Below are 26,637 nucleotides of genomic sequence, written 5' to 3' on the forward strand. Positions count from 1 at the left end.
GGCACCCATGCCCTCCAACACACACACACACACACACATACAGAGGCTAAATGGATTCTCTTTTTTATTTCCTATTTCTGTAAGTGGCATCACAGAGTCCCTAATTCATAACTCCAAATCCTTATCATCTTTGAATTCTCCACTCTCATACCTTCTGTATTCTCATCTGTTATCAAGAACTGGTGATTCTTCCTTCACAGTATCTTTCCCATCTCGTTCTTTTCCCACCCACCCACCCCCTCCCCCGTAACCTGTTAGTACCTAAATCCTGGCCTTTATTGCTTCAGACTGGGACTGTTACAGCTTCTTAACTGGTCTTCCAATTACCAATATCTCTATTCTCAAATCCATACACAACTGTTTCATCATTCTCCCACTATATTTTAACCCAAAGCATGTCATGAATTCATTTATCTTTGAACACTATACAACCCGCCATATATGTTTAACTCATGTCTGTTGAATGAATTAATGAATGCATAAATCACGTCACTCTCTTTAAAACTTTCATCAATTTTGGGGACGCCTGGGTGGCGCAGTTGGTTAAACGACTGCCTCTGGCTCAGGGCGTGATCCTGGAGTCCCGGGATCGAGTCCCACATCAGGCTCCCAGCTCCATGGGGAGTCTGCTTCGCTCTCTGACCTTCTCCTCGCTCATTCTCTCTCTCACTGTCTCTCTCTCAAATAAATAAAATAAAATCTTAAAAAAAAAAAAAAATTAAAAAAAAAAAAAAAAACTTTCATCAATTTTGGACACCTGGGTGGCTCAGTTCATTGAGCATCTGTCTTTTGATTTCAGTTCAGGTCATGATCTCAGGGTTGTGAGATGGAACCCCATGTCCAGCTTTGCACTCAGTGGGGAGTCTGCTTGAGATTCTCTCCCTCTCCTTCTGCCCCTCCCCCCTACTTGTTTGCTCCCTCTCTAAAACAAATAAATATATCTTTAAAAACAAAATAAAATAAAACTTTCATCAGTTTTCCCAGTGTTCGTAACAGAAGGTACAAACTCAAATACCTAACCACTTACTGGGGCCAAGCAGGAAATAGAAGTGAGTAAAGGTGTAAACCAAAAGGAAGTGGTGGGGACTACGGCAAGCTAGAGAGTACATAACCCATCTAAATGGGCAGTTGCTTGCTGCTGCACAGACTGCTGCTGTGATAAACTACAGCCCCAGTACTGCCAGGTCTTCTGATTTTTTTTCAAAACAAACTGAAAGCACAGATTCCTGTGTGGAATCTGGTTTTTAAATAGTGACAACTAATTCCACTTAAAAAAACCACAAAAGCCACTATGTACACTGGCAAAACACATCTATGAGTCAAATCCAGCCTTCAAGTTTCAAGTTGGTGTCTCTGCTTTGTAGAACAAAAGACACACTCCTTGAAGTTCTTCACTGTGAATTCCCAGGCTACCTTAACCAAAGCTTTTTTGCCCACAACTGTCATATAAGAACCCTCTGCTCTGGTCTAGCAATTCTCAAACTTTAGGATGTAGCAGAACCACCTGGAGGACTTATTAATACATAGGCTGGTGGGCCTCACTGGCAGCATCCTGATTTAGCAGGTCTCCAGTGGGGCCCGAGAACCTCCATTTCCAATTTGTAACAAGGTCCCAGGTGATGTTGATGCTACTGGTCCATGGACCACACTTTGGGAACTACTGCTCTAGTTAAACATCTCCTTGTCTCAAACACACACTGAATTTTGCTCACATGATTCTACCTTTCCAGAAAGCCTTCCCTCTTCCTTTCAGCCCACCTTCTGTAAGCTTTCTCTATAAGAGCCTTTCATGTTCCCAAATTCCTGCAGTACTTATGCCACCTCCCCTTTATCCATCACTGCTTGGTGGTTTTGTTTTTTTTTTTTTTTAAGATTTTTTAAATTTATTTGAGAGAGAGTGAAACAGGATGAGACAGGAAAGGGTCAGAGGATGAAGCAGACTCCCTGCCGAGCAGGCAGCCTGATGCGGTACTCGATCCTAGGACCCCAGGACCATGACCTGAGCCAAAGGCAGTTACCAACCAACTGAGCCACCCAGGCGCCCTGTTTGGTGTTTTGTTTTTGTTTTTGTTTTTTTGTTTGTTTGTTTGTTTGTTTGGTGTTTTTTATTGTAAACTGTTTGTATATTGGTGTCAGTGAAGCTGTGCACTCTCACAGATCAATGCTCAGGTCAGTACCTTATACACCTGACTATAAGCCACTTGAAGGCTTGAACTCCTCAAGCTGTCAGGTAGCATGGTATACAGATGGTACTCATTAAACTTTTTTTTTTAAGATTTATTTATTTGAGAAGAGAGAGCGAATGAGTGAGAGAAGGGGCAGGGGAAGAGAAGTAGAAAATGGGAAGCCAGATGTGGGGCTCAATCTTAAAACCCTGAGATCAAAGCCTGAACCAAAACCAAGAGTTGGACACTTAACTGACTGAGCCAGCCAGGCGCCCCCCCCCCCGCCACTAAACATTTCTTAAATGAACATCTGACAGATTCATGACACCGAAGTGCAAATAAGTGAGACTGAAATTTGAGTGTGTAATTTTTCTTAGAGAACTTTTAGTCCTGTGTAAAGGTTTTGTCAGAATGGACAGATAATAAAAATTGGATGCTTTACAAATAAATTGCTAGTGGTAATAATTATCTTATATATAAAAATAAAACAGTTAATGTTCTAAAAAAATCCATAAAACCCTACTTTTAAAATTGATAACAGTAAACCCTTGATCTCCAGAATTTCTTATCCCTTGCGGGGGTGTGAACTAGTCAATATCACAATATAATACCTATTAAAAGAATTCTGGGGCGCCTGGGTGGCTCAGTGGGTTAAAGCCTCTGCCTTTGGCTCAGGTCATGATCCCAGAGTCTTGGGATCAAGCCCCGCAACGGGAATCTCTGCTCGGCAGGGATCCTGCTTCCTCCCCCCTCCTCTACCTACTTGTGATCTGTCTGTCAAATAAATAAATAAAATCTTAAAAAAAAAAAATTCTGTATTTGTACCAAGGACAATAAAAAGGAAGATGAAAGTAACCGACTCCCCACGATATCTGGAAACACTAATTAGTCCCTTCAGATACTGTTTGGATAATATATTTATGCATGATTCTAAACCCTTTATGAAAACAAAAATCAAAAGTTGTTCACCTACTTTCCTCCACCTATAGAGTTGCATCTGCAATCAGGAGATTTCAAGGATGATTTATGAGTAGAAACTTGAGTCTCCAGGTGGAACAAGAATAGAGCCACAGATGACTTTACAGAGTAAACCCAATTTGGGAACTACTAAAAGAGACAATTAGAAATACTACATACTATGAAAAAAAAAATCAGGAAATATATATTTTGATATATAGTCCTAAGTTATCTGGCTTTTTGAACAACTCTACACTTAATATTACAATCAACAGAACAAGAGAAAAGTCATCATTTGGCAAGGATAGAGAATCCAATTCAGAAAAAAAACACCAACAAAATCCACCCAGGAGCATATGAAGTACATTTAGAGCTTTAAGCTAGCACAGATGTTACCTTATATTAGGTTACTTGTCACACCTACCAGGACCCTAACGACCTTGTCTGCATGAGGATTCAGCCAAGATACTCCACATTTCTATGTTGACCGGGAACTATACAAACTGGAGGGGAAAAAACAATTGTAAAGCCAAGTCAACAAAACACTTAAGGGGCTTATTCCCAGTTTTAAAAGCATTAGCATTCTAAGAAATAAAACAAAGCATATTTACTCAGCAAGATAATCCTGAAACTTCACAGTAAACTTACCTACCAGAAATTATGGAAGGAAATGTTATCAAATGAATTGCTAAATAGCAACTTCCTACTCTACTATCTGTATCATTAGATGTTTCTTGCTAACAGATGACTAAATAATAATATCCAGTTCTTTGGCAGAAAATGTGAGGTTCAGAAGACTGCAAATTCTATATCCCCTCTACTATAGTATAAATATGGGCATTTCTCTTAGCCATATCACAACAGTAGTAACTACAAATCAAACTTATGGTCAACATAAATGTATGATAAAAAACTATGAAGTATATGTAATTTAAGGTATTATGTGTACATTAAGAAATAATCTTGTTACAACCAGATTTTCATGTTTATATATGAGTCTATAGGACTGTGTTCAAACAAGGGAAGTCTTGGACTGACTTTCATATTATATAATAACCAATTTTTAGCATTCCAAATATATAGCCTGTATAGAAAATGCCCTAATCTCTCTTTTCTGCAAGTTATCAATAGTGTATACTTTCAGAACCTCACACAAAAATTAATCCTAATTTTATGGATCCCATATCAGAAGAAATTCCTTCAAGTGTATGGTGATTCCACCATGGACCCACCAGAGTGTGACATACAAACAGAGGGAAAGTGCGCCAGAAATACAGTAAGCCACCAGAGGGGAGGGGATGGAGGGTTGGGCAAAACAGGTTACGGGGAATAGGAGATGCATGCTTCTAGCTGTGTAACTGATGTGGGAAACAAAGGCAAAAGAAAAAAATTAAAATTTCTTTACTACTTATAGCCCATTGACAAGTCCTTGAAACAGGCAGAGTGACATTCCTCTAAGAAATCAGCTACTTCGGGCGCCTGGGTGGCTCAGTGGGTTAAGCTGCTGCCTTCGGCTCAGGTTATGATCTCAGGGTCCTGAATCGAGGCCCGCATTGGGCTCTCTGCTCAGCAGGGAGCCTGCTTCCTCCTCTCTCTCTCTGCCTGCCTCTCTGCCTGCTTGTGATCTCTCTCTGTCAAATAAATAAATAAAATCTTTAAAAAAAAAAAAAAAAGAAATCAGCTACTTCAATGTTGCTAAGGACAAACGGCAATCCTAGCCCAACACCCCAGGATCCTGTGGTCTACTTTAATATAAAAAAATTCCTTTGGAAACTTCCTTTATCTCTACTCCCCCCACTAAGATGCATGTTGGCAACCATCTCCCAAGGATATGGCCCACTGATATACATCTGAAGGGTCTCATGACTAAGGGTTTACTAGATAGTAATAAATGACTTTTCCTAACAACATCTAGCCCCCTCAAGATCCCAGAAAGCTTGCTTCCAAAATTCCTTAGAGACTTAACCTATCCCTAACCCCCTCCCAGCTTGAAAATAATGGGCCACTTCTCACGACTCCAGTGCAACTTTTTCTCGCCACAGGTCCTGTCCCCGTGCTTTAATAAAACCACTTTTTTGCATGAAAGATGTCTCAAGAATTCTTTCTTGGCCATTAGCTCCATACCCCATTTTCCTACATCATTTGACATCTAATGTGAGCCTCAGTGCAGACTTGCTAAGTACTTTCACTTCTCTTCTACTTTCATTCCAAGGGCTTTTCAAGGGGTATGGTCTTCTTGGAACATTTTCATGTAAATTACTCAGGCTGCAATCTTCTAGCCCATAGCTACGCTACAGGGAGAAGAAAGCCTGCCTTTTGGCTGAAAGTTAGTACCCTGGCTGGAATGGTAATAAGACTCAGAAACCTGATGCCCTCTCTTTATTCCTGTCCTTATACAAAGTTGTCTATCTTGGGCACAGGACAGTGACCTAAAAGACTAATATGGCTGCTGATCTTAAGACTCCAGCACAAGATTTGCTCCTCACTGGTCTGTGATCTCTTTCATATCCCTGGCCTAGCTGCTTTTGGCCACTTGGAACTGGCCAAAACCAATACATATTGAATTAAAGTCCTACCGGGGATGGTTCCTAGAGAAGCTGGTGGTAAAGACTATTATTTATTGGAATGTTGTTTAGACCATGATCGACTTCTATCTTTATTGTTTTTGATCAATATCCTCTAATAACCACTTAAGCTACAAGATTGGGTAACTTTCCCCTTGTAAAACTTTCCTAATGTTTCCCATCGGTTAAAAACTGCAGGTTCTTCAAGGCAAGGTAAAATAAAGCATGTCCTTCCTGGCATGACCTTTAAGGCAAGGTAAAATAAGGTATGGTCCTTATAGCATGACCTCTAAGCCATGGTATCTTGCCATACACTGGCACCCATTTTGTGGTCCAGTATGTGATGGTGAAGTGGGGGGTGGGGGAAAGAACCTAGCATCCCTTCTCCCAGGCCTTTTAACAACAGGGCAGTGATCATATGGATTTTGTTCAAGGGACATCTCAGGCCACTTTGACACCAGAAACATCTGATTCCACCCAGGAAAACAGGGGGGAAGGGGTATTTTCTTGGTACTGGATCTTCTCTCTTCAGTTCCCAAGGACTCTCCCTTGGGATCCCTTTTAACCCACTGGAAACAATTCAGATTGCAAAATTTAGCAAAGGACTGGTTGTCTGTAATACTGCATGGCCTCAGGAGGATCTCAGATCTGTTCTACAGGCAACAGGGCAAATGGAGCAGAGATACCCTAGGTCCAGGCCATCAAGGCTCTAAATCAGGACCTGGACCTAAGGGCCTCTTGCAGAACATGTTTGGTCAGTAACCAGGCTAGTAAACTCCCTTCTGATATGTTAAATGATAATTATCTAAATAGGCCTCCTCCTGATAGAACCCAGGTTGCTAAAGGAAACACAGGCCATTCTTAATGAAGGGGACTCTGACTCTCTCACTGTTCCACCTCCTAATAAGAGGTAGAGGCTTCTCCCTCATTTCCCAGGTTAATAGCTGTAATTAGAGCCAACTATGGACAGTCTACCTTAGTACCAGGACTTTAAGGAATATTCCCAAATAGCTGCCCAAACTCCCTTTGTTTTGGGGAAATTCCCTGTCTTCTGTGGCCTGACATGGATTGCATATTTCCACTTTGGTGGGGAAAAAACCATGGTATCAGCTCATCCCCTCCTCCTGTTCCTACACCACCTTGGGTGCTGCCTGGTTCCTATACCATCCTCAGTGCCTCTGGCATCACTGGCTCCTTTTCCTCCCCTCACTGCCAAGGAGAGAAGAGCACTTCCCTGGAGTTACCACAGCCCACTTCAGATTTCTCCACCAGTGCCCCAGGTAAAAACTGACAGTGGGGAACAAATTGACTTTTACAGTGGACCCACGTGGAACATAATTCAGTATTTAACTGATTTAAGTTCGTTGGTTTAATTAAAAGACATGTCTTTAGAGTCACCAGCATTAAATATGCAACTTTCATTCTACCAGGGATTACTGAAGGTCAAATAAGCCATGTTACCTCTGTTGCAATTTATTAGCAAATAGATGACTTAAAATGGTTAATTTTGTCTGTCTCAAAGTTTTCCGGGGTAATTGTTAAGATAGCTTTCAAAAGTCCTTCGGTAACCTGAAAACTTTAATGTTTTGCTTGGATGATAAATTGGGATTGAATTCATTGGACATCTAGGTCTTTTCCAAATAGAATAATGGGGGGCACCTAGGTGGCTCAGTGGGTTAATCCTCTGCCTTCGGCTCAGGTCATGATCTCAGGGTCCTGGGATCGAGCCCCGCATTGGGCTCTCTGCTCGGCGGTGGGCCTGCTTCCTCCTCTCTGCCTGTGTCTTTGTCTACTTGTAATCCCTGTCTGTCAAATAAATAAATAAAATCTAAAAAAAAAAAAAAAAAAAAAAGTTTCCAAATAGGATAATGGGCTAAAGCATTGATTACCAAACATAGGTTTGTGCTCTTGACTTCTTATTGCAGAGAAACTATAAGAATATTTGGGTCTGTGGCGCCTGGGTGGCTCTGTCATTAAGTGTCTGGTGTCTGCCTTTGGCTCAGGTCATGATCCCAGGGTCCTGAGATTGAAACCCCCACATGACACGCCCCAGGCATTAGGCTCCCTGCTCAGCGGGAAGTCAGCTTCTCCCTCTCCTACTCCCCTTGTCTTCCCTCTTTCCCTCTCTCTGTCAAATAAATAAAATCTAAAAAACAAAAACAAAAAAGGTGGGACACCTGGGTGGCTCAGTTGGTTAAGCGTCTGCCTTAGGCTCACATCATTATCCCAGGATCCTGGGATTGATTCCTGCATGGGAATCCCTGCTTAGCCGGGAGACTGCTTCTCCCTCTGCTAGTGCTCTCTCTGGCAAATAAATAAAGTCTTTTTAAAAAAGGATATTTGGGTCTGTTGGAAAACATGCTTTGTGCTTAGCTGATTCATAAATTCATTATCTAAAGAATTCTGGTGTAACAGTTCATGATTGGTTACTACTTAGTCTTCATTGGAAACTAAGTTTCTAAGAGTCAGAATTCTGCAAAATGTAATTAAGACTGAGAAATAAAGGAAGTAACTCTGTATGTGTAAGAAAGATACAAGGAATAGAAATACATTTTTGTTGAAGGTATAAGAAAGTAATTTTGTCCTAAAATGACACTGGTTGTTCGGAGAGACACGGCTTGGGACAAAATCTGAATGCAAGGGAAAGCTATAGAAGGGTTTCAAGGGAAATCTTTGAAAAGGAATTTTATGTGTGGTCAGGATGGACTAAGGTTGAAATGAATGGATTTTAAAAATACACTGGTATAAGATTGAAATTCTGCTTTCTCTGTTAAAAAGATAAGTTTTCTTGGACTGTTGGTCTGCTTTTTATTTTTTTAAAAAAGATTTTATTTATTTCTTTGACAGACAGAGATCACAAGTAGGCAGAGAGGCAGGAAGAGAGAGAGGAAGAAAGAGAGGAAGAAGTGGGCTCCCTGCCAAGCCTGATGTGTGGTTCGATCCCAGGACCCTGGGATCATGACCTGAGCTGAAGGCAGAGGCTCTAACCCACTGAGCCACCCAGGCACCATGGTCTGCTCTTGATAAGAAAATATAAACAAAGTTGTTTTCTCCTTTGTCTGTCCAGACAAACTGGTTTCTAGGTTTTGTCTTTATCAAGTCTTTAATGATCTGTAATCCTATTTAGGCATGTGCTTTAAAATTTTCTAAGGTTTTAAACAAGATTCCCCAAGAATTAAATTATAAATGAAGTCTCTGACTAATTAGGCTTCTTTATATGGTATGTTGATTCTGGTAAAAGGTTATCACTTGGGGCACCTAGGTGGCTCAGTGGGTTAAACCTCTGCCTTCTGCTCAGGTCCCCACTCAGGGTCCTGGGATAGAGCCCCGCATTGGGCTCTCTGCTCAGCGGGGAGCCTGCTTCTCTGTCTGCTTGTGATCTCTCTGTCAAATAAGCAAAGAAAATCTTAAAAAAAAAAAAAAAAAGGGTTACCACTCAATATTCTGATTATTGAAGTGTTCTTTGTCACAGAAATAACTGAATTTCCTTGTCAACTGCATTATAATGAACTCTCATCAGATCATTAACAATGTCCATTTCTGAGTTTTTGTCATTTCTAATTGTTCTTATTCTCTTGAAAAATAAGTTTTGGGGCACCTGGGTGGCTCAGTTGGTTAAGCGTCTGCCTTCAGCTCAGGTCATGGTCCCAAGTTCCTGGGATCGAACCCCACTTGGGCTCCCTGCTCACAGGGAGTCTGCTTCTCCCTCTCCCTACCACTCCCCATTTGCGCTCTCTTGCTCACTTTCTCTCTCAAATAAAAAGAATCTTTAAAAAAAAAAAACGAGTTTTGTCTTCAAGGAGATTCATATAAAGGACTTTTTTTGACAAATAACAGATATTTGATATCTTTACAATCGTAAAACTGAAATGGATTAAGAATTTCCAGAACTAACTAAAAGGCTAGATTCAAACTAAATAAGAATTAGTAACATGGGACTAAATGAACTGAAAAAGATTATAGTTTTATGATTCTCACTTGAAACACTGCTGATTCTTTAATGTTTACTCTTCCGGATTAAGGAAACTTCCTCTTAAGATATCTATGACTTACAGAAATATGATAAAGTATTCATTTGTGAACACATTGAAGCATTTAACTTTTCTCTCTACCAGAACCCTGTGAAATTCAAAGGTCTCAGTAAGCATTCTTTCCTTCGTGGCAATCATAGTCCTTTGCATAAGTTCAGTAAGAATCTATTCTCCTTGTAACAGAACACCAATGGAAACATTGGTTATTTTACAAAGCCTTTTAAAAAGGCTTTACTGGAATGTCATATTTGAGAGACACATTCATAGAGTCAGATATGACCAAAGAGTTTTTAGGAATTGAGGCTGACTTTATGAAACATGGAGCCATAAAGCTCCTTAGAAATGCTGGCCTGATACCTTGCTTACAGAGTTCCCAGCAGCCTTACCAGATGAATAAAGAAAGTCAATTCCTGGCAGGTGCAAGAACCTCAGGATACTTTGGGGGCCTCAGGAAGAGAAATTCACCCAAATCTACAGATATTGCAGGCATGTCTGATGGCAAGAACTTGGCTTGGCTTCTGGCCTAGAGAGTACTAAAAGTTCAATCTAGACTCCTTATGAAAAGTTTCAGCAGCAGATTTTAAAGATCTATATAGCCAACCGCTATTCTTGCTGAGCTTATGAAAATAGACTAAATTTGTTAAAATTGAACTTGTTTTACAAATTAACCTCAATATATCCATCTGTGGAAATAATGGTGATTTTAGAGAGAAAAATTATTTCAATAACCCACCTTGTTATTAATCTTGTTAAATTCTAGTTCTGATTGTCTTTGAATGTTTGTTGTTTGCCTAAGCTAGACAACTTGAAGTAACTTCAGAGAAATTGCCACAATAGCTCATGTATAGACAATCCTTCCTGGTTATTCTGTGGGAATAATAACAGGACCCCATGGGCATATGATTATTGGAACAGCTGCCAAATGGGATTGATTCCCCAACAACTCTGTAACTCAACTATCTCCCTGACCAATTCTGTGTGGAAGGGGTGACAAAATCATTCCTTAAAAGCCAGAGAATAGGGTGCCTGAGTGGCTCAGTTGGTTAAGCGACAGCCTTTGCCTCAGGTCATGATCCTGCAGTCCTGGGATCCAGTCCCACATCAGGCTCGGTGCTCGGCAGGGAGCTGGCCTCTCCCACTGACCTCTCTCCTCTCATGCTCTCTCTCTCTTTCTAATAAATAAATCTTTAAAAAAAAAAGTATATACCCCCACTCTACAGGGTTAACTATGGACTTGTGGAGATAATGGATGACCCCATCTTCCCTATGACTGGATTAGGTGATCTGCTGCTCTTTCCCGAGGCAACACTTCTCCCATTTGCCAGAGATTCCTCATAATTCGAATACTGTTAAGGATAGACCTCAAACAAAGAGGGCTTCTAGATGGTTTTATTCCTTAGTTATATCTATCCCATGAGTTACCCCTATTATATAAAATTGCAAATAAAGGCTTTAGCTGAGCATAGATCAGCTACCTTTAACCAGACCAAACTTGTAGTCACCCACAAATTCACCAAAAGGTGGCCTTCCAAAACCAAATGGCCCTTGATATCCTGACTGCAGAACAAGGAGGCCCAGAATTAGATGACTGGCTCCTAATGGGGCGCACAGGCTATGCAGCTCTCCCTTGTGTCCACCGCTTCCCCCAGGCTGGATAGGCCACAGTACCCTGAGTTTTGCCTGGATGCACAGACGCGTTATCAAAACCATTACCAACCCAGTTAAACTTCCAAATCTTAAGCAACAGTCAATACATTCTATTTCATTGATATGACCACCTAGCATCCATATTTGTTCCTTCTTTGGAACTGAGGGTGTTGTTTGGCACATGGAAGCTCTTAATAAATACACAAAGCCCTAAATGACACTCAAAAATGGCATTTCTCTATTAAACACTTGAGTAACATAAATGCATAAAGCAGTTTTACAGAGTAGAATAACACTAGATGTTTTAGTGCTACACAAGGTAGAACTTGCGCTATTGTAAAAACAGAATGCTGTGTATACATTCCAGATAACCACAAATTTAAAATTTAAATTTAATTTCTGGGTTTCTAACTGATATGAATACTCAAATTGGTGCTTTATTTTTTCTGTATTTTATTTATTTGACAGAGAGACACAGTGAGAGAGGGAACACAGGCAGGAGTGGGAGAGATTGAAGCAGGCTTCCTGCCAAGCAGGGAGCCTGATTCGGGGCTGGATCCCAGGACACTGGGATCATGACCTGAGCTGAAGGCAGACACTGAACAACTGAGCCATCCAGGCATTCCTCAAATTGGTGCTTTAAATAATCCCTCTCTTTCCTTTAATGAGTCCTCTTGGACTAGAGAAGAGTTTTGTCAACTGTCAAAGGACTCTTATTAGGGCTTTTTTTGTTATTCTAATCACATTTTGCTGTTTTCTCCCATGTCTCTCCACCTGGTACATAGACTCCATCACTGCCGAAACTTCAAGCCGATAGATGATACTGTCATCAGAAAGAGACTCATACATGTGGTCTCCCTTGGATTCAACTGCCTCTGCTTTTTGTAACTTCTCTGTATAGAAGCCCAATGTTGGCCTATAGGTAGGGACAGCTATAGCTGGAAGAAGTTACAGAAGAAGAGACCGTCCACCTCAAGAACCTTAAAGATTTAAGGGTCAAAACTTTCCAGGGGGGAATGATGTAGAAAACAAGAGCAGGAAAAAAAAAAAAAAGAAAGAAAGAAAGAGAAATTCTTAAACTGCCTTACTACTTACAACCCAGTGACAAGTCCTTGAAACAGGCAGAGTGACACTGTTTTAGGAAATCAGCTACCTCGATGTCGCTAAGGGCAAAAGACAATCTTAGCCCAACCCCCCAGGATCCTGTGGTCTACTTTAATACATACAAATTCCTCTCGAAACTTCCTTTATCTCTACTCCCCCACCAAGATATATTTTGGTAATCATCCCCCAAGGATATGGCTCACTGATACACATCTGAAGGGTCTCATGACTAAGGGTTTACTAGACAGTAATAAATGACCTATTTCAAACAACATCTAGGCCCCTCAAGCTCCTGGAAACCTTGCTTCCAAAATTCCTTAGAGACTTAAGCTATCCCTAACCCTCTCCCAACTTGAAAATAATCGGCCACTTCTCATGACTCCAGTGCAACTTTTTCTGGCCACAGGTCCTGTCCGTGTGCTTTAATAAAACCATCTTTTTGCACGAAAGATGTCTCAAGAATTCTTTCTTGGCCATCAGCTCCAAACCCTACCATTTTCCAACATCGGAATGAATAAATCATGGGAACAAAGGGGACTTAGGGAATATGATCACACACAGAAAATACAATGATACTGTAATAGTATTTCACAGTGACATATGGTAGCTACACTTGTGGTGAACACAGCAGAGCCTATAGAGGTGAATCACTATGTTGTACACCTGAAACTAATTTAACACTGTGAATCAACTATACTCAAAAAAGTGGGGGCTGGGGGTGCAAACTGGCTGGCTCAGTCTCAAAGCCTAGGCCTTCCTCCCTGGGGTCATGATCCCAGGGTCCCAGGACAGAACCCCACATCCGGATCCCTGCTTGGCAGGAAGCCTGCTTTCCCTCTCCTACTCCCCCTGCTAGTGTTCCTGCTCTGGCTGGCTGTCAAATAAATACTTCTTAAAAAACGATTTGGGGGAGGTAAGCTAAAATCATGCTAACACACACTGTATCGAAAAACATTTTCAGGGGCACCTGGGTGGCTCAGGTCATGGTCTCAGGGTCCTGGGATCCATCCCCACATTGGAATCTCTGCTCCGCAGGGAGCCTGCTTCCCCCCTCTCTCTGCCTGCTTCCCTGCCTACTTGTGATCTCTGTCAAATAAATAAATAAATAATCTTAAAAAAAAAAGGCATTTTCAGCGCTCATTAACAAGGCAGCATGTTCTCTCTTTCCACAGAATTAAAAAACACAAGCTACACAACTAGAGGGGTCAAAAAAGGGAAGGGGGCATCAGGACAAAGACCTGGAGAAATGGAGAGGGAAGATGTACAAGGAAGTTTTCCAGGAAACCTTAAATTCAGTTTGAAATGTAGGATAACGCACAGCAGAGCTTCAGTCACAAGTTTCCTAAGGCACCCAGAATTCTGTCACAAGTTTCCCAAGCATTGTTCCGGCACGCAGAATTCCCTCAATGACTAACTCTCACAGAATGAAGGCATAATCACAGAACGCCTCCTCGGAAACAAAAGAACAATACTTCTGAGTACGCCTTTTCACAGGTGTGCTCAGCGGGGGGGGGGGGGAACAAAACCCACCAAGGAACCCAAACCGGAAAACCAAAAGGCCAAAAAGTTCCAACTTGCAGACCAAGGGGCTGTGGGCGAGTCTGGTATCAGCAAATGGGACTCCGGGGCCGCACTGGGCGGGCAGCGTCGGACACACAGGACAGAATGGGTTTGTCCCCAGAGCTTTTCTGGTGGCCCCGCCGCCTTTCCCACCCCAGGTGACAACACTTTTGTCCTCGTCGGAGCCCCTCCGACCCCAGCCGACAGCACTTTTCTCGGACGCCCCGCACGCGCTGCCCAGAGGAGGCTGCCAGCCGCACGCCCAACCACCGCTCTCGGAAAAGTCCTCCGCGGCCTCACGAGAAAGTGTTTGGCCTGGCAAGTCCGCAGAATGCGCCATCCCTTCCAGAAGTAGCCAGACTTAGAAACTGGGAGAGGGAGGCGGAAACCAAAAGAGTCAAGAGGGCAGCTTCGGGAGAGGACGAGGCGGAGCAGGGCAGCCTCGGCCACGCTGGCTGCGGCGTGAGGCAAGGGGGGAAACGCTGCAAAGTCGGTGCAGGGGGCGCTCGGCCGCCCACGGCTGGGCGGCCGGACGCCCAGGGAAGCAAGCCTCCTGAGGCTAGGGCGTCCCGACCGTCGCGCCGCCGGAAACGCCCGGCCTGTAGGACGCCGCGCGGCGGCCTCGGACCGGGAGGTTTCGAACCCCCGCCTAGGAGCCTTCCCAATCGCGTCCCCGACGCCCGCACACTCACCGCGCGCGCGCGCCGCCACGGCGCGGCCGCCCGCCGCCCTCAGCCCCGGGCGCGATCTCAGCCCCGCCCCCGTGCCCGGCCCGTGGACCGGGCCCCTTGCGGCGACGGCGTCGGGGCTACGTCACGGGCGCGTGCGCTCTCCCCGCGCACGGGCAACGACCGGGACGGAACGTTACCCGCTGGGCGTGCTGGTTTCCTTAGAAACGGAGCCGCGCCGGGGAGGCGGTGGAGAAAAGAGGGCTACCTTCGGGCCCCTGGTGAAGCCAGGATGCCGTCCAAGGGAAAGGATAAAAGGAAAGGCAAGAGTAAAGGCAAAGGCAAAGACAAGAAGTAAGGAGAAGCCACGCTGGGGTCCCCTCTCCCTGAGCCTGCCCTGGGGGATTCGGGGCTGGAACAAGTGGGGCGCTGGGGCTGGCCGGCTGGTCAACTGCCTTTCTCTTGCTCTCCTGGCTTCTGAACAGGACAGTCTCGTTCCAAAATTCCCCAAATGCATGCGAAACTGTACTGCTTCAATCTAAACAATGGAGTGTGAGATTTGGGATCCTGAGTAGTTTAGACATAGCCCCCTGCCTATGTGTATGCATGAACTGTGGAGGCAGATAAGTTCCCAAAGAGTAAAATACAGGAGCAAATGAAATAGGGGTTCGTGAAAGAAACCACAGAACTGGGAATGGGGGGGAAGAGTTGGTTCTGACGCTGAGGAACAGAAGGTCAGGATAACATTTCTTGGTATAATGAAGGTCCTCTAGACCAGCAATGAAATGTCCTGTGGGGTGTTGATCAGCATGTGTGGCTATTAAATTAAAATTAGAATTTAAAAATCAGATCTTCTGTTGTAGCAGCCACATTTCATACACATTTCAACATGTGGCTACTGGTTACTGTATTGGACAGCCCAGATAAAGTACATTTCTGTCACCACAGAAAGTTCCACGGGACAGTACTGCTCTAGACCAATGGTTCTCAACTGGGAGCGATTTTGGCTCCCGGGTACATCTGGCACTATCTAGAGACATTTTTGGTTCTCATCTGGGGATATGTACTACTGGCATCCAGTGGGTGGAGAACGAGGATACTGTTAAACATCCTGCAATGCACAGGACACCCCCTGTTAAACATCCTGCAATGCACAGGACACCCCCACCTGCTCTCCAAACAGAATCATTTGGCTCAGGATGTCAGTAGAGTCAGGGTTGGAAACCCCTGCTCAAGATTGTAAGCTTTTCTAGAATAGGCACTAAGCATATTCACCGTATCTCCAGGACCTAGCAGAGATCCTGGAACATAGTAGATGCTTATTATTTGTTAAATAAATTAAGGGGTCTGTTTGTATATGCTTCAACTTGAATCTTCTCTTTTTTCCATGGGAACTATGCTCTGGGTTCATTCTTTATTCTCCCACCCCAGCATGAGAGATCACTGTGGTGTAGTTGAGAATATCTTAAACATCTAGAGAATCTCTGGGTGACTGAAGAAGTAGTTCCTTGGATTTTTTGAAGGATTCCTTTTGGTTCAAAGGAAAACCTAAAAGATGTGAACAAATTGGGTAATTATTCAGGTTTCCCCAAGCTGGTCAGAACATTGGCATTGCTCTAGCACTGACCCTTTCCACACTTGGAGTTGCTGCTAGATTGCCATTGAATCTATTGGGTGACATTTGGGGTTTGTGGGACTCACACATGGTGTCCAGCATCAGTCACTATAAATGGGACCAAAAGGGAATCCCCCAAACTTGTAAAGTTTATAAGGTAACTTGTTTAAAGAGAGTAATACATGCTCGGTACAGAAAGTTTAGGAAACATGGAAAGTCAAAGTAGAAAACAAAAATCACCTGTAATCCTATCATCCAAAGATAACCACAACTATCATTTGGGGATATTCTTTTTCTTCTTTATAAAATGATAGCCCAGTGTACCTATTTATTTTTAGCTCTCCTCCTCTATTAATACAAGTATTCTTCTGCAGTGTAATTTCTTTCTTTTTTACATACTTGCATAGTTAAGCACTTTAAAAAAAATATTTGAGAAGGAGAGAGAGAACATGAGCAGAGTGAGGAGGGAATGAGAAAGAGAGAATCCTTCAGCAGACTCCCCAGTGAGCATAGAACTGGATCCCAGGACCCTGAGATCATGATCTGAGCTGAAGTGAGATCATGACCGGTGCTGGGTTAGACAGTTAAGCAACTGAGCTGCCCAGGTGCCCCAGTCTTGCACTTTTTTAAAGTGTCAAGGGCTTATCACATTTTCGGAACTCACTAACATATGTTTTCTATTTTTGGCCATGTATCAATAATACATTTATCAACAGTGAGGAAAATTGAGGGTAACAGACCTTATATTCCTTGGATTTTCCATGACTCATAGTTTGAGAAATTCTGCTTTGTTTTTACAGTCCGTATTAGTGGTTGCTTTATGAGAAATCCTAGGTGCATGAACTGTTCTGAGCAGCTTAGACCTGATACCTTCAGGAAGTAATTGGATGATTATAGCAAGGCAGCCTATCACTACTGCCTAAATCATGCTGGAAAGGAAGGTCAAAGCTATAACAGGTTAAAGGGTTGGAGGTGGGGCTGGCCTTAATTTGAAGAGAACAGAAAGGAAAGGGATGGAGAACCAGGAGTTGGTGGGGATGGAGGGTGACAGTATAGAAAGACCCCCACAAATCTATGTGTGAAAATATTTAGAGTTCAAATACAGGTAAAGTTCTTACTTATTATCTAAATATTTATGCATCCAGTGCCTATCATATATAAGGGACATTTTTTTTGGTTAATCCTCATATAATAAATCTTTGTTTTGAAAAACTTTCCTTTTATCATTTTAATCTTGAACACATACTTTACTATAATTGTTTTTTTTAATTCCTCGAAGAGACACTTTATTTTTTTTAATTTATTTTTTATTTATTTTCAGCATAACAGTATTCATTATTTTTGCACCACACCCAGTGCTCCATGCAATCTGTGCCCTCTCTAATACCCACCACCTGGTACCCCAACCTCCACCCTACTATTATTATTTTTAATTTCTTTTTACCTCTTTATAAATGATAACTGTTTGTTTCTCAGCCATTCTTGAAGCTTGGTACATTGTGGCACCAGCCAATAAAGCATTTAACATACTCATCCTAGTGACTTGATTTTTTTTTTTTTAAAGATTTTTTTTATTTGACAGAGAGATCACAAGTAGGCAGAGAGGCAGGCAGAGAGAGAGAGAGGAGGAAGCAGGCTCCCTGCTGAGCAGAGAGCCCGATGCGGGACTCGATCCCAGGACTCTGAGATCATGACCTGAGCCGAAGGCAGCGGCTTAACCCACTGAGCCACCCAGGCACCCGTGACTTGATCTTTTGTGCAAGGTCTTTTGTCCAAGGAAATCCACCCCCATACACACACACAACCTAAAACAAAACCAAAACTGGAGTTGGAGTACATGGAAATTACAGAACAATGGACTTACAGTTACACTATGAATGTAGTATCATACAAAAGGGAAACTAAGGTAATGGATTTGCAGGAGTGAAAACTAAGGTCTAAAACTGAGCGAGTAGGAACAGAAGTGACAGTTCAAATATGAGAAAAGTAAATGAAAAGATGTGGAAGATTTAGGAAATGAATGTGACTTATGCCTCCCCTCTTTGTTTTTCCAGTCCTTTAGAATAATGCTCCAAAGCTCCCCCTTCCAAGAAGTCACCCACTTAATTCCCTTATCATAAATGTGTATTTCTTTTTTTTTTTATAAATGTGTATTTCTTATTAACTCATTCACCCAACAATATTTGGTCATATGTGCCAGGCAATGCCAACCAAACAAATAGTAGTAAAAAGAAATGTATAATTCTAATATAGTAAAGAAATGGTTATATATTGTCAATGTCCTCTTCCCATGCAGGAAGATAATAAAAGCTGATGAATCTGCAGTGGACAGAGCCAAGGCCAATGCCTCCCTTTGGGAGGCCAGGCTGGAAGTCACAGAACTCTCTAGGATTGAGTATCGTGATACTTCGCGGAGACTGGCAAAAAGTAATGAGGACTTAAAGAAACAGCAGTATAAAATGGAAAAAGACACAATGTCTGTATTAAGTTACCTGAAGAAGCAGGATCAGGAAAAAGATAATATGGTAGGTAGGTAGAAACTCTCCTGAGCCTCAGTAACTACCTCTGTCATATGTGAAGCAGTATGTTATTTCTGAATGGCTTTACTGTTAGAATTGGCTCTTTTTAAATAAAAAAAATATATTTTTTATTTATTTATTTAACAAACAGATCACAAGTAGGCAGAGAGGCAGACAGAGAGAGGAGGAAGCAGGCGCCCCGCTGAGCAGAGAGCCTGATGCAGGGCTCAATCCCAGGACACTAGGATCATGACCTGAGCCAAAGGCAGAGGCCTTAACCCACTGAGCCACCCAGGCATCCCTAGAATTGGCTCTTTTATTTTCAGCCCTTATCCCATTGTTTTCTTTTTTTAAAAAAAAAGATTTTATTTATTTATTTATTTGACACAGAGAGAGAGAGAGATCACAAGTAGGCAGAGAGGCAGGCAGAGAGGGGGGGAAGCAGGCTCTCTGCTGAGCAGAGATGCCCATGCGGGGCTCAATCCCAGGACCCTGAGATCATGACCTGAGCCAAAGGCAGAGGCTTAACCCACTGATCCACCAAGGTGCCCCCCCCATTGTTTTCTTGTCTGAAATAAAGATTGATGGTCATAAGGGAACATTATGATCCATTTTATTTTAAGAAGAGCATAGGTTATGACCTGTATGTTTTTTTAAAGATTTATTTATTTAAGGGGGGTGGAGAGATAGAGCACTCACACAAGCAGTGGGGAATGGTCAGAGGAATAAGGAAAGAGAGTTCTCAGCAGACTCCCCCCTAAGCGCAGAGCCCAGACACAAGGCTCCATTTCACATCCCCAAGATCATGACCTGAGCTGAAATCAAGAGTCTCAAGGCTAAACTGACTGAGCCACCCAGGTGCCCCTGACTGATATGTTTTTTGATATTGATAAATACTTTTAATGACTTAAAAAGAAATTCATTAAAGACTTTTAATAATCCCATGTAGCTACTATTATCATTGCCATTTTATAGATAATTGACTTTCCAAAGGACAGATACCAATTTACGCTCTACCTGGGTGACCCACACAGCTCATGGGTGTTAAAGTGGAATTTAGGTGCAACTCCAAATTCTTCTCTTTCCCTTCTGCGTCTATGAGCTGCATGAATATTACTTATATATTTGCTTATTGTCTCTTTTCCTGATTAGAATGAAACCTCACAGAAATAAAGGATTTGGAGGCTTTTTAAACTGTTGTTCGGTGCTACATCTCCAGCACCTAGTACAGGCATGGCACATAGTAGGCGCTCATTAAAATATTTTTTGCATGCATAAGTGAAAGGCCTGTGAGTGTACTGATACTTTGAAAAAGTTAATACCAATCAAAACTTAGTTTAAACTAAGATGAGCGCGAAAGCATATTACAGAAATCAGGTAACTGAACATTTGTCTTGATGTGAATTTTGTTAAAGTAATTTTTATGCACTACTGTTATTTTTTTTACCTTCTTTTCTAGGCAATTTCCATTTTAAAAATTACTCTTTCAATAGTAGGCATTATTAAAATTGTCTTCTATAAAGTATTATTCTAAAGTAAGCTTTTAGGTCAAATAATTTTCCAAATACATAGAAGCTTTGTGGCCTGCATTAGCTGATTGCTCTTCGTTTATCAGTGTCACTTGTATTTCCTGACTTTCATCTGCCTTCATATATCAGAAGTCAGCATCTGGTTATAGCAAATAACATAATTTTCTTATAATCGCAGATGCCCATTAAAACCAAAGAGACTATCTTGGAAGGAAGATGTAAAGTAGATTCAATATATCCTGTTTAACTAGCTCTCCTATAGTTGTGTTACTCATTCTACTATATCCTAGAAATGTGTCATTAAGTTTTATTTAAACTGTTTATAGTCTTATGTTAATTATAGAAATATTAGAAATGAAATGTGTTTTGGAAACATACCTTGAACAAAATTAGTATTTTTGCATTTAAGGCTTTGTTCATGCACAAAATCTCATATTTCACACATGACTTATATGACTTAGAACTGTCACAGTTTATATCTTAGAATTTTTAGGTTTTCCTTAAACTAGTCTAATTACAACAATATTTCACTTATGTATCCTCTGATTCTATAACCATGTCAAGGAATTGTTAGTTTCAAAAGCTACTCAGTTTTCCTACTAAAACATACTAGGAGCCTTGGACAAATGATCGATTCCATGACCGGAGCAGGGAAAGTAAAAGATAAGCCTGGAATCATGTATGTAATCACCTGTGTAAGAGGTGAGTAAGAAAATTAAAAGGCAGGGTAACTGGCTGGCTCAGTTGGTGGATCATGTGACTCTTGATCTCAAGGTTGTGAGTTCGAGCCCCCATGTTGGGTATAGAGATTACTTGAAAATAAAATCTTAAAATTAAAGGGCACAGGTACTAGCTTGAAGGGGCTCCCACTGGCCAAATCTGAAACAATCAAAATAAATGATGATAATAAAAGCTTATAATCCACTGAATTAAATAAGTCCATGAGTGCACTGTGCTAATAAAACATACCTTACTAAATAAATAAATAAATAAATAATGAATAAAATTTAAAAATACATTCTACTCCTTACAGTAGAATGTAGTAAATTATTAAATTTCCAAAGAATGGGGGAGTTAGGTACTGGCACAAAACTAGACACACAGATCATTGGAACAGAATAGAGAACCCAGAAATGGACCCTAAACTCTATGGTCCGTGAATCCTTGACAAAACAGGAAAGAATATCAAATGGAAAAAAGACAAATGAAAATTTTGAAAATAAAATCTTAAAATTAAAGGGCACAGGGGCGCCTGGGTGGCTCAGTGGGTTAAGCCGCTGCCTTCGGCTCAGGTCATGATCTCAGAGTCCTGGGATCGAGCCCCACATCGGGCTCTCTGCTCAGCAGGGAGCCTGCTTCCTCCTCTCTCTCTGCCTCCCTCTGCCTGCTTGTAATCTCCATCTGTCAAATAAATAAATAAAATCTTTTAATAAAAAAAAAAAAATTAAAGGGCACAGGTACTAGCTTGAAGGGGCTCCCACTGGCCAAATCTGAAACAATCAAAATAAATGATGATAATAAAAGCTTCTAATCCACTGAATGAAAGGTGTTGGGAAAATTGGGCAGCCACATGGAGAAGAATGAAACCAGACCATTCATTTACTTATACCATACATAAAAATAGACTCAAAATGGTTGAAAGACCTAAACATGAGATAGGAATCCATCAAAATCCTAGAGGAGAACACAGGCAGCAATTTCTTCAACCTTGACCACAGCAACTTCTTACTAGACATGTCTCCAAAGTCAAGGGAGACAAAGGCAAAATGAACTATTGGGACTTCATCAAGATAAAAAGATTTTGCACAGCAAAGGAAACAGTCAACAAAACCAAAAGACAACCTATGGAATGGGAGAAGATATTTGCAAATGACAAAGGGCTAGTATCCAAAATGTAAAAACTTATCAAACTCAACACCCAAAGAATAAATAATCCAAGAAATGGACAGAAAACATGAATAGATATTTCTCCAAAGAAGACATCCAAATGGCCAACAAACACATGAAAACGTACTTAACAACATTTGGCATTAGGGAAAGACAAATCAAAACCTCAATGAGATGCCATGTCACACCAGTCAGAATGCCTAAAATTAACAAGTCAGGAAACAACAGATGTTGACGAGGATGCAGAAAAAGGGGAACCCTCCTACACTGTTGGTGGGAATGCAAGCTGGTGCAGCTACTCTGGAAAACAGTGTGGAGTTTCCTTAAGAAGTTGAAAATAGGGCGCCTGGGTGGCTCAGTTGGTTGAGCAACTGCCTTTGGCTCAGGTCACGGTCCTGGAGTCCCAGGATTGAGTCCCGCATCAGGCTCCCAGCTCCATGGGGAGTCTGCTTCTCCCTCTGACCTTCTCGCCTCTCATGTTCTCTCTCTCAAATAAATAAATCTTTTAAAAAAAAGTTGAAAATAGAGGTACCTTACAACCTAGCAGTTGCACCACTGGGTATTTACCCCAAAAATACAAATGTAGTGATCCAAAGGTGGTTGCTAAGGGCCGGGAAGTAGGTAGGAGAAGAAATTAACGTTTCATAAATACAGAGTTTCAGTTTTGCAAGATGAAAAAGTTCTAGAGATCTGTTGCTAAACATTGTGAATATATGTAACACAGCTGAACTGTGTACTTAAAACGGTTCAGTTGGTAAACAAAATGTGTTTTTTTTTTAAGATTTTATTTATTTATTTGACAGAGAGATCACAAGTAGGCAAAAGAGGCAGGCAGAGAGAGAGAAGGGGAAGCAGGCTCTCTGCTGAGCAGAGCCTGATGCAGGGCTCGATCCCAGGACCCTGAGATCATGACCCGAGCTAAAGGCAGAGGCTTTAATCCACTGAGCCAACCAGGTGCCCCTGTTTTTGTTTTTGTTTTTTTAACACAAAAATATTGGTTATCCAAGCAACTCTGATAATAGCCAGGTTTTAGAACTGGCAATAGCAGGTTGAAGGCATGGAATATGTCCCCTTTTCTCTTCTCTCCAACTAAAACAGAAGTTTCAATATCATGCAAATACTAGGCTATTTAATAAAGGTAAGATACAGGGCAATTTCTTTACCTTCCTGACTCTTTATTTCCAACTTCTACAGATTGAAAAACTGAAACAACAGTTGAATGAAACAAAAGAAAAAGCCCAAGAGGAGAAGGAAAAATTGGTGAGTGTGTAGGTTCATTAATGCTTTCACTTACTGGATGGTCAGGTTTCTGGCAAGCTCAGATATTTAAGGCACAGAAGAGTAAGTAATAGGTCCTCTGAGTAGTTCAGTGACTTTAAAGCTCACACACTTTATTGCATAGAAGCTCAAAAATAACATAAAATTATGTTTTTGTAAAAAAATGATCTAGTAGTAGTGGTGCTACTGAGTTTGTCCATTCTTTCTATGACTTTTCAGTGGACAGAGGTAGGAAATATGTATTCTTTTTTTTTTAAGATTTTATTTATTTATTTGACAGATAGAGATCACAAGTAGGCAGAGAAAGAGGAGGAAGCAGACTCCCTGCTGAGCAGAGAGCCCAATGCGGGGCTCGATCCCAGGACCCTGGGATCATGACCTGAGCTGAAACCAGAGGCTTTAACCCACTGAGCCACCCAGGCGCCCCGGAAATATGTATTCTTAAAAGATTATATAATGAGCCCATACCAATGTTTTCAATTCAGATGCAGGAGTACAGGATTTATTACTTGATCTGAGTCTCCTTTCTCCCTCACCAAAGGTCCTGTTTTTGGGGGGATTTTTTGCAATACAGTGATAGCAAATTAATTTATTTAGTACTTTTCCATTCCATATTACCAGGAGAATTGATTTCAACTTTCCTTTTGCCTACATCAGACTGGTTGGTATTCAAAACTGTACCACCAGACTCCGGAAATGATTTGATCATGGCACGTTTCACATCACCAGAACCGTCTGGATAGATATGCTGAAATAATTTGTTAAAAGCTGTGCCTCCCTCCACCTTCTCATTTTTTCTTCTTTGACCTCACTGACCAATTTATCCCAATTTCTTGTATAATAAGATGATGATAGATATAATTTCCTTGTGTCTGCTATGAACTGTTTTTGGTTTAGACACATCTCCTTGCCCCCTTAGCTTTTCCCATCTCACAGCCTCTGTCTTGATTTCATTTTTTTTTTAAAGTACTTTAAATGTGCTCTGTTCTGGTATTATAGGATGAAGAAGTCTCAGTTTCAAACAGTGATCCTCTCCAAAAGGGAGTCTCACCAAAGCAGACCACCTCTTTTTCTGAAAATCCCACATTCACATTATTCTTCTGAACATTCTTGATTTGACCATTCTTGATCCCAAGTGTAATGATTACTTGAGATATTGTTTGATACCAGTCGTACTCAATTCTTGACTGATGAATCCTCTGGGACGCAGACACCTTGGATTGATCCATTCTGAGCTTCTTGACACCTTTTAATCCAGACAGAGAAATCAGGATCTGCCCTATCTAATTCCTGTTCTAGAAAAGTTCAGAACAACAGCATAGTTTTTTCATGGTATTCGCATATCCCTTTTCTCAGCATAGCAGTGGAATTATTTGGATCAAGTTCAAGAGATTCCTTTGCCTCAGCAACAACATCATGGTAATTCCCAAGAAGAGCGTGATATTAAGTTTGTTGACAATAATACTGTGCATCATCTGGTTTATGTTCCAAAGCCTTAGTCAGCTTCTCTAATGTTACCTGGGGGTCCTCATCAATCAGAGGATATGAGAAGCTCTGGAAAAACTTCTGGGCTTGCAGGTCGTGTTGCAGCTGCTGCCATCCCTAATAATCGCTGTTGCTGTTAGAGCTGCTACCCACGAGGTTATGAGCTCCCCCACTCCCCAAGGGGGATGCTTTTCCAAAACTCCTGTTCTTAATGATATTGGTATAATTGAGTAGTTGCTTAAACCTCAATACACCAGCAGTCACAAAACACTAATACCAGTATTACCACTAACATAGATTAGTGGAAACAATTTTAAGATTTTAGGGGGTGCTTTTCCCCCTTAGGATATATACCAATAAGGATCTATGATCAAATTACATTACCATTCGAAATAATTGTTGTGAGGTTATGCCACCAACTCAAGAACACATTTTGCTTTTGACTTTTAGAATCACATTAAATTGTGCATCTAAAATTATATAATTACGTAAACTATTTATAGGCTCCAAAGTCAAAATCTATCAAAATGCTGTATTCTGAGAAACCTAATTCCTATCCATGTCTTCACAATATACCAGAGTATATTGTCAGAATTGATTTTTGTCAGCATAATGGGTTAGAAAGGGTATTTCAGTGTATTTTAATTTGTATTTCTCTTATTATGAGCTAGGTTGAGCATTTTTTCAGGTTTGAGGGTCATTTGCCTTTCTTTTTGGTATTTCATTCATTTTAAAAATTGTGTTATTGACCCATTCTTCCTCCACTTCCTCGCTCCTTTTTTTCTCTTCTCTCCTTTTCTTCCTTTTCTACCCTTCCTCCTCATTCTCAGCCTTCTCTGCCTCCCTCTTCCCTTCCTTTCTTTTTTCCCAACTTCTTCTCCTTTGTTGATTTATTAGAGATATTGGACCTTCCTTTATCTCTTGGTTCACTAATTTTAATTTAGGGTTAGGGATATTATTTGTCTTACAAATTAAAGATGTGTTTAGTCTTCTCATATCTCTTTTTAATAATTATCTGCATTTTCTGTGTAAGATCAGCTCATTTAAGAATTTTTTTCTTATTCAAGGCACTTGGGTATCTTCTAACAAAAAGTAAAACTTTATGCAAAAATAAAAAAGGAACATTTCTTCAAAGATAGACAAATGGCCCAAGGCTTCAAAGGGAACAAAGGTTTCTGTTCTTTTTCCTAACTCTTTTATCTAACTCTTTTATCTAACTCATTTCCTAACTCATTTTCGCATGCAGGAGCAAAAGTATACTGTGCAAATAAATGAGCTGGAGGGACAGTTTCATCAAAAAGCCAGAGAAATTGGCATGATTCAGACAGAGCTGAAAACAATAAAACAATTCCAGAAGAGAAAAATCCAAGTGGAGAAAGAATTAGATGACGTAAGTTTCTTTATTTCTTTAAATAAAGGCGATTAGAATTAACGACAAACATACCTCAGAAATATTGCAGGTTCGGTTCCAGAGTGCCACAATAAAGTGAGTATCACAGTACTATACTTATGTGTGCAAAAGCCTTCATAGACATTTACTCCTGTGAGATGGTAAAGGACTCCCTTTGACATTTTAGAGGTTATCTGAGAGAAAGTGGAAGACATAATGAGTGTAGCACCAGGAGCAG

General features: G+C 41.2%; 2 protein-coding genes across 6 annotated transcripts in view; one reads left to right on the top strand and one right to left on the bottom strand.

Annotated features, from left to right (window-relative positions):
• ENTPD5 (ectonucleoside triphosphate diphosphohydrolase 5 (inactive)) overlaps window positions 1-14,736 on the bottom strand; it is a 49,806-nt gene extending 35,070 nt beyond the window's left edge. For 3 of the 4 annotated variants that reach the window (XM_044232211.1, XM_044232208.1, XM_044232209.1), the window contains exon 1: window positions 3,547-3,625. The gene's annotated coding sequence lies outside the window, so the exon portion shown is untranslated. Of the gene's footprint in view, window positions 1-3,546; window positions 3,626-14,720 lie in introns of those variants that run through there. The other variant, XM_044232210.1, reaches the window with a different exon arrangement.
• Window positions 14,737-14,876: 140 nt separating this feature from the next.
• Window positions 14,877-26,637, top strand: part of BBOF1 (basal body orientation factor 1) — a 39,640-nt gene continuing 27,879 nt past the window's right edge. For both annotated transcript variants that reach the window (XM_044231948.1, XM_044231949.1), the window contains exons 1-4: window positions 14,877-15,050; window positions 18,608-18,836; window positions 23,441-23,506; window positions 26,256-26,399. In XM_044231948.1, the coding sequence (XP_044087883.1) occupies window positions 14,989-15,050; window positions 18,608-18,836; window positions 23,441-23,506; window positions 26,256-26,399 (501 nt within the window). In that variant the 5' untranslated portion in view covers window positions 14,877-14,988. The remainder of the gene's footprint in view (window positions 15,051-18,607; window positions 18,837-23,440; window positions 23,507-26,255; window positions 26,400-26,637) is intronic.

The sequence above is a fragment of the Neovison vison genome, chromosome 13, assembly GCF_020171115.1.
Source record: "Neovison vison isolate M4711 chromosome 13, ASM_NN_V1, whole genome shotgun sequence".
NCBI classification, from domain to species: domain Eukaryota; kingdom Metazoa; phylum Chordata; class Mammalia; order Carnivora; family Mustelidae; genus Neogale; species Neogale vison.